Below are 8,179 nucleotides of genomic sequence, written 5' to 3'. Positions count from 1 at the left end.
CCAAACAGCAAAAGCAACCGCTGATATCTAAAGGGCGCCCGTCAAATAGCATTTTCTATTGTTTTAATGTTTAAGATGGATCGAATTTACCTGCGAGTAAATAACTACAGCTATTTGTGCACTAAAAGTACCAAAAATTAATAAATCACAATCTCATCTACCACTTATTTTGGACAATCAAAAGTATGTGGTACACATCTTCAATAGTATTTTTTTTTCCTAGTTTTGTGTTGTAAAAAACAACTGAAAAAAAAAAGAAAGTAGTTTGATGAAAATCGACAAACATCACATTAATCTAACAACTGTAAATAATCTCCGTCATATATTTTAATGGTCATAGGTACAAAATGTTGATTGCCAAGACACAAAAGTGAACTGAGGCAAATGCATTCCAGGAGTGGCTACAGGTCTTGTGCTCACTTGCAGATGTCACATTCCACCGCATCATCCTGAAAGAAGTAGGAAGCAGGGGATGAAAGAAATCGCAAACTTATTCGACAAAAACAAGACAAGCAAAGATTGCTGCTGCTTCTTGGTTACCTCACCTCATTGTTTTGCCCCAAACGTCGTTTCTTGCATGGACATGAATAAGGTGCCAACCTAGCGACGCGGAGAATGTGCCGCAATCTTGATTCCACATGATTGTAGATGCTGCAGCAAGCATGCAGGCAGCAGGTTCAGTCTTTCGTTACCTGAACTGAATGACCATGTAGAGATGGAACCAGCCAATGCATACAGATTCACACACACTAGTATATATGTACCTGAGCCTGTGCCTGTTGCAAGATGCAAAGAACACCAATATGCCATTAAGTATGCTCCTGATCGCCCGGAAGATCTATACGTGCAGGCATGCATGCTGCTAGTCAGTAAGCAGTTTGCATCGCAGCAGGCACCACGCATGCTGCTCGAGAAATTATTCGTTCACCTAGCTACCTGGGAGAAGAGATCGTTCCAGAGGTTCTTGAGCAGGGACATGTCGAAGGCGCTCTGCTGCGCCTCGGACATATGGTTGAGCTCAAAGATGCTGCTTATGGTCTCCCAAATGTCCTTGGAGAAATTGTAGGTGGCGGACATCAGGGAGCCCGCGCAGCTCGCCAGCGCCACGGCGCAGCGCACCGGCAGCAGCGCCACCTGAAACAGCGGCCACAGGCACCCGGCGATGTGGTCTAGCACGAGGTCGAAGGGCGCCCACAGCATCTCCGCCAGGTCCACCAGCAGAGCCCAGGTAGGGGCCAAGCCCCCGGCGAGCAGCTCGCCGCAGGAGGCGAGGAGAGGGCCAGCGGCCTCGGCGAGCGGTGCGGCCACGGCGCGGAGCAGCGCGCGCGCCGTGCGCAGCAGCGCGAGGAGGCTCTGTAGGCACTTGCGCAGGTTGCGCAGGAAGAGGATGGTGCCCAGGTACTGTATCCTGGTGACCATGTCCCACGTCTCGATCCACCCGAAGAACGGGCCGCAGATGCGCGCGGCGGCGGCCTTGAGCAGCGGCACGTTCTTGTATAGGTCGTAGAAGCCGATGAGGACGGTGACAAGCGAGGCGAGCAGGTAGAGGCTCCGCGCCAGGGGCCGCATCCACGGCCGGTACAGATGGCACAGCAGCGGGTACGACTGGAAGAAGATCACCCACGGCGGCAGCCCGGACTCGAGCAATGTCAGCAGCCGGATGTCCGACATGATGATCTGCCGCAGCTTCAGCGGAAGCTGGCTGTCCCTGAACCGGAACAGGATTAGCGTGTCGCTGTACTGCGCCGGGGCCACGAACGGCGCCTCGGTGCGCGTCCTCCTAGTCCTGGCTGAGCCTGAGCGCGTCGCCGTCGTCGGAGAGTTGTAGTCGTGCAGCTCGTGCTCCGAGTACCTGGGCCTGGACTCCGGCTCACCGGTAGCACTACCAGCATCCTCCTCCTCGTCCTCTGAAACCGCGCTGAGAGACGAGGACGAGCACGTCCGCCGCAGCGCGCTGCTGCACTCCTCCACCTGCTCGCTCGAGTTGGAGTGCGTGTGCAGGGTGTCGAGGTAGCCCCGCAGAGCCCGCGCCTCGGAGGCGCGGCCGAGGAACCAGAGGTTCGTGCAGCCGGCAGCCTGCTCCGCGCTGTAGAACTCCCACTTCTTCATGTAGCGCGCCTCCAGCGCCAGGGACGTGTCTGTCAGCAGCTCGTTGAGGTAGTTGATACCGTGCACGTCGCGCCACGACACCTCGAACACCAGGAAGCCGTGCAGCGCCCTGCAGCTCAGGTCCGCCACCTCGAACCACCGCCGCATGGTGTCTCTGTCTCCTCTGTCTCCGCCGCCGGCACCTGCAGCTGCAGCTGCTGCCGAGGAGGAGCAGACAGGGGCCTTGTCCTTGTGAAGCGCCCTCGAATTCACGAACGGAGACATCCTGTACTGCAAACTACTAGGACGAATCAGTCGGCCCTTCCGATCCCTTGGGTTGAAGAGAGAGAGAGAGAGAGGATACGACATACCTTGGTGACCATGAACTGCCACAGCCTTGCCGATCGAGACTGCTTGCTCGTCAGCCAAGGCTGGTTGTCCACAAGAATGAGCACCTTCTTCGTGAGCGGAGCAAAGTAGAGGAACGCCCGTGAGACGTACGACTGCATGTCCCTGCCAGTTGCATGCATGGACTTGATCATCAGTACGTAATCGCCAATTGCTAGGGCAGAAACTTCATTACCCAATCTGCAGGCCTGTCAAGGGATAGATATCTGGCAGAGCCTCCATATATTTATGCTGATGCAGCAACTGTATGTCTGTATTGCTTGCAGCCTGCGTCGATCTTGTGTCACCTAATTGATTAGGCTGTTCTCTTCTGAAGACGAAAACGAAGAATAGATAGATGCGCCTATATCAGCAAAGTAAACAGAAAGCAACACATGTCCGGTTGTTGTTTTCTCTTGTTCTAGCATGCATCAACGACATCAATCAGCTGACAATCGGCAGAGGGAATTCGACCCCGTGAAAAGATTAAGATTAATCAACAAGCCAAAGCCACAAGTAAGTATATATTCCCGCTAGAGCAGCCAGGTAGCATCACATTATATTCCTGAAAAAATAAAAGATGCAATCCATGCATGGATTGATGCGTTCTGCGCGACATAGAGGACAAATTAAAGGTGGAACAGCATGTGCATACCATGCATAAGTCGATAGGGAACGAAAGGAAGGGCCGGCCGGTCGGGGTGAGAAGAAGAAGATGATGATGAAGAAGAAGAAGAAGAAACTGACCAAGGTGATCAGCATCATGTGCATACCATTCATTCCGGGGTAGCTGGGAGGCAGGAGTCCTAAATTTGGGAGAAGGAGCGTAGCGTGCGTGAGAGAGACGCACGACGGGCCGCTCTTTCCTTCTTCATTTTTTGTTTGGGATAAAAGGATCACAAGGGAAGGACGAGGTGTGTTTGCCATTTATTAGTTGCTACTTCCTGCGATTTTGTGCTCGCTAGATATATATTCACTCCAGTCTCAAAAAGAGTGTTGATTTGGGTTATATGCAGTGTATTCACTCCGTCGCAAAAGTGTGTCGATTTGAGTTATATGCAGCGCAATCAATATATTTAAATTTTGACCATCAATATTTATTTATAAATTTTGATTGAACTTTTAAAAATGATATAGCTAGTTTTGTCTTAAAAATAGTTTCATAATATTACAACTTTGATATATTTTACATGTATTTCATACGACTAATTAAGGATCAAAGTAGTAGTGTGTTGGTGATTGTGTTGATATCCAAAACTACACTCTTTTGTAACTGATAAGGTCATCTCTAACCATAGATGTCATGCTATAAGGGTGTCCACATTATATTTTTTTTATCCATATGGAGAAGGGATGAATGAATAGAGAGAAAATCTAGCTACTAAATAGTAAGTAGATACATTACCTTCTTATATACATGTGGATCCGTATTAAATTAAGAGAATATGCAATAGTTGATCCATTGAAGGGGTTTGTAACTATAGATTTTTTTAGACAATAGAAATAAAGTTTCCGGCCTCTACATACAGTACGCACAGCCTAATTTATTATTATAATCCAAATGCTACTCATACATGTTTGAGGAAGCAAAATGTATTGAAGAACGTAATAATTTGAAGATCATCCAAAGTATTTTCTAGAATTAAAGCGCCACCCAATTTTTAGGCAAGTGGCAATGGGAAGGTCATGGTGAACTATTTCCCGACCATGTTGACCGAGCTCGATCCTGGCTTATGAACCTCCCCCTGCAAGTTGGTCCACTCATGGGAGGACTTGTGTGACCAGTTTGTCGCTAACTTCCATAGGACTTATGCCCAACCAAGGCTCAAGGATGCCTTGTACCAAATCAGGCAGTGACAAGATGAGTCACTGTGAGACTTTATCTGATGTTTCATCGAACGCCAGAACACCATTCCAAAGATCACGAGGGAATCAGTGGTCATCGCCTTCCAGAGGGGTTGAGAGACTAGAAAATTGTCAAAAAGCTGGCCACCAAACAAGTCCAGAGCACACCGAGCTCTTCGAGCTCGCAGATAAGTGTGTGTAGGCAGTTGAGGCCCGAGAGCGCCAGAGCAACATGAAGCCACAGCCAACCTCTGACCGACCCGCCTCTTCTAAAGGGGTCAGTCGGAAGGAGAAAAAGAAGAATAAGCGTAAGGCAGGGCCACCCTAGGTCATGGCGGTCGAGCAGACCGGCCAACCACACCGGCGTTTCGAGAAAAAGAACGGGGAGAAGGGCATAAGCTATTGCCCAATCCATCGAACAGATGCTCACGACCTGATTTAGTGCAAGGTCATGCTGGGCATCATCAACAAGGAGCTTGGAGAGCGTAAACTCATGCGTGACAACGATAGCAAGGACGAGGGTGCCCCCGACCAGTCGGCACTAGGGTTCCACTAGGCTCATACATCTAGCGCCCTGGTTGCTACCCCATTGTGGTCGAACCTACGGTAAAGAACATCTGACTGGGTCGTGTACTGGTCAATGCAGGGAGCTCCATCAACCTCCTCTTCGCCGATGCGCTAGATGCCATACAGATTTCAAGAAGTGCGTTAAGGACATCTCCTCCTTTCTTCGGAATTACCCTTGGCTCCTCGATCAAACTGTTGGGGCAAATTGAGTTGCCTGTCACCTTTGGCTCTTCGAATAACTTTAGGACCAAAAGGGTCCAGTTCAATGTGGCAGATATCGGGACCGCTAAAAATGCGATCCTGGAGCTACCCGTGATGGCCCAGTTAATGGTTGTTGCCCACTGCGTATACCAGGCAGTCAAGATCTCTGGTTTGACAGGGGCCATCACTGTTTTTGGCAACGCGAAGACAACCCTACACTACGACAAGAGGAGCCTCGACATAGTCGAGCTGACTCCCGGGTCACAGCCCGAGGACGCCGGACCTAGTGGTCACCCGATGAAAGTCCACATCGTCTCAAGGCAATTTGCCTAAATGATGTCAATCCATCCAGTACGGTCTACATAGGGGCTGGCCTGGACCCCAAATAGGAACTCTCGCTCATCACTTTCCTCTGGATGAACGCGAACGTCTTTTCATGAAGTCCATTTGATATGCCTGGAGTCCCTAGGGACATGATCAAGCACAAGTTGTCTATACAAATGAACGCACGACCAGTAAAGCAGAAGGCGTGTTGGTTCTCCACCAACCGGAAGGAAGCACTTCGGGAGGAGGTCGACAAGCTCCTGGAAGCAGGTTTCATCCGTGAGGTACAGTGTCCGGAATGGATGGATAACCTAGTCATAGTCTAGAAACACAACGGTAAGTGGAGGATGTGCGTTGACTTCACCGACCTCAACAAGGTCCAGAGGATCTATTCCCTCTGCCCCAGATCGACCAGCTTATGACTCAACGGCTGGCAGCGATCTACTAAGCTTCTTGGATACCCACTCAGGGTACCATCAGATTAGCATGTGTAGAGTGGATGAAGAGAAGACTGCTTTTGTAACACCCTTTGGGGTCTTCTGTTATGTAAAAATGCCTTTTGGTCTAAAAACTGACGGTGCCACTTACCAACGTTGCATTTAGCTCGTTCTCCAACCACAGCTCGATAGAAATGTTAAGGCATAAGTTGATGATGTGGTCGTGAAAAGTAGAACCAAGGACGACCTGGTCGGGGACCTCCAGGAAATGTTCGACAATCATTGGAAGTACCGCGTGAAATTGAACCCAGAGAAGTGCACATTTGGAGCTCAGATTCCTCATATCCGGTTGAGGAATAGAGGTAAATCCTGACAAGATTAGAGCCACAGACCAGATGAAATCCCTAACCAGGTTAAAGGAAGTCCAGAAGCTAATAAGATATGTGGTTGTCGATGTATCAGGAACCGGGGGTCCCCGAATCCCGAGGCCAGGCCAGCAATCCGCCACATGGCGCCATCCCGCGGAGTCTCTCCCGCAAGGTGAAAAAGATCGAGTCCCGGGAGAGGGCGCTCGGGGCCACAATCGGTGGCCCCCGAAGTACCTCAGTTCCCCGATGATCCACGAAATCTAAGTACCGAGAAGAAAGTGCTCGGGAAGGTGTACGGTGACCTCCGAGCACCCTAGTCCCCCGATAACCAGGAGAGCTAAGTACCGGGAGAAACGTGCCCGGGGCCGCTAGCGGTGGCCCCTGGCCACCCAAGTATCCCGAGGACCCACCGAAGGAAGTTCCGGGAAAGAGTGCTCGGGGCTACGTGCAGTAGCCCCCGAGCACTCGGTTCCCCAAGGATCCGTACAAGTGTGCCCGGGAAAGAGTGCTCGGGGAGGTGAACAGTACCCCCAAGCACTCGGTTCCCCGAGGACAAGAAAAGGCATTCTCGGGAGAGGGTGCTCGGGGAAGTGAACAGTACCCCCGAGCACTCGGTACCCCGACGACCCAAGGAGCCCCCTGGCAGTGGCCCCCGAGGGGCCCACCGATGAGGTGTCAGCCAGTCAAAGGCCCAAGGCCGCATTTAAAGAGCGTGCGTGGCCTGTCACCTCCAACTGCTCTCGCCGCGCTCAGCGTCAGTTCCTGTCACGTTCTGGCAGAGAGGCATGGGGTTATTAATTGCACGGGTCCCATCCCGTGCCATCCGGCCCGTCTCGGGATAACGTCGTAAGGGCCGAGGCGTTCCGTCTGCCGCGCTGCTGTGGTAGGGGAACAAGACAGGGCGGGCACGTCGGGCCGCTCTGCGGCTGCCCGGTGGGCCCTCTCCACGGCGCCTGTTGCCAGTGCATTTATGGTGACGGATGACCGGGCGTGCGACGCATTTTCCAACCCCGGTCACTTCGCCCAGAGGAAATGATGACGCCCTTTCCATTTATGGTGTCTCGGAACTCGTGCTCCCCCTCCCGTTCGGGGCACGCTGCTGCCAGCGGGTATTTAAAGCAGCCGGCGGCACAGAAGAAAGCAAGTGCGAAAGAAAGCAAGTGTGGAAAAGAGAGGCAAAAAGAGGTGAGAACGGCTTAGTAGCAAGAGAACACAACACCAAAGAAACGACGGCTGAGAAGTGACTTCCTCGAGACAGGCCGAAGAACAAAGAGCCCCAGGCTCTGAGATAGACCAACATTCTTGTAACCAGCAACATCCTTGAGGGACTTCCTCGGGGCATTTATAGTATCCATACAGGAGTAGGGTGTTACGCCCCTGTGCGGCCCGAACCTGTCTAAACTCCAGTGCATTTACTCCTTTCCGCATTAGATCACCCCACACCACCGGCCATCGCATTCGTACCCATTTATTTCTCAGGTGAACATATTCAGGATCATCCCCCCGGCCGAATCTCTAAAAATGGGTCCCCCAGGATCCCTGCGACAGGAGTTCACCCTCCGACAGTGGCGGCTTTGAGCAGGTTCATTTCAACGCTAGGAGAGAAGGGTATGCCGCTCTTCAAGCTCCTAAAGAAAAGCGACCACTTCTCATGGATGACAAGCCAAGACGACCTTCTAGGAACTCAAAAAGATACCTCTCTTCCCCTCCTGTACTGACCTCTCCTCGAATAGAAGAGGAGCTCTTTCTCTATGTTGCAGCTACCGCATAGGTTGCGAACACGGTCCTGGTCATTGAACGAGAAGGATTTTAGCGACCAGTATACTTCATCAGTAAGGTCCTACACAACGCGAAAGCTCGATACCCATATGCTTAGAAGATGCTATACGCCATAATGATGGCCTCTTGCAAGCTCAGACACTACTTCCAGGCACAAAATCAAAGTAATCTCCTCACTTCACA

At 51.4% G+C, this 8,179-nt stretch overlaps 2 protein-coding genes across 2 annotated transcripts; one reads left to right on the top strand and one right to left on the bottom strand.

Moving 5' to 3' along the window:
* Positions 1-416: 416 nt before the first annotated feature.
* Positions 417-2,718, bottom strand: LOC133928213 (uncharacterized). The gene is made up of 7 exons (XM_062374442.1): positions 2,672-2,718; positions 2,460-2,601; positions 1,882-2,379; positions 937-1,764; positions 765-838; positions 546-651; positions 417-449 (listed from the first exon to the last, which is right to left on the bottom strand). The coding sequence occupies exons 1-7, from the start codon at positions 2,716-2,718 to the stop codon at positions 417-419; spliced, it is 1,728 nt and encodes a 575-aa protein (XP_062230426.1).
* A 2,053-nt stretch (positions 2,719-4,771) lies between these two features.
* On the top strand, positions 4,772-5,421 carry LOC133928212 (uncharacterized). The gene is made up of 2 exons (XM_062374441.1): positions 4,772-4,841; positions 4,967-5,421. The coding sequence occupies exons 1-2, from the start codon at positions 4,772-4,774 to the stop codon at positions 5,419-5,421; spliced, it is 525 nt and encodes a 174-aa protein (XP_062230425.1).
* The last annotated feature ends 2,758 nt before the right edge of the window (positions 5,422-8,179 follow it).

The sequence above is a fragment of the Phragmites australis genome, chromosome 9 (assembly GCF_958298935.1).
Source record: "Phragmites australis chromosome 9, lpPhrAust1.1, whole genome shotgun sequence".
NCBI lineage: Eukaryota > Viridiplantae > Streptophyta > Magnoliopsida > Poales > Poaceae > Phragmites > Phragmites australis.
This window is presented reverse-complemented; position numbering and strand designations above follow the sequence as displayed.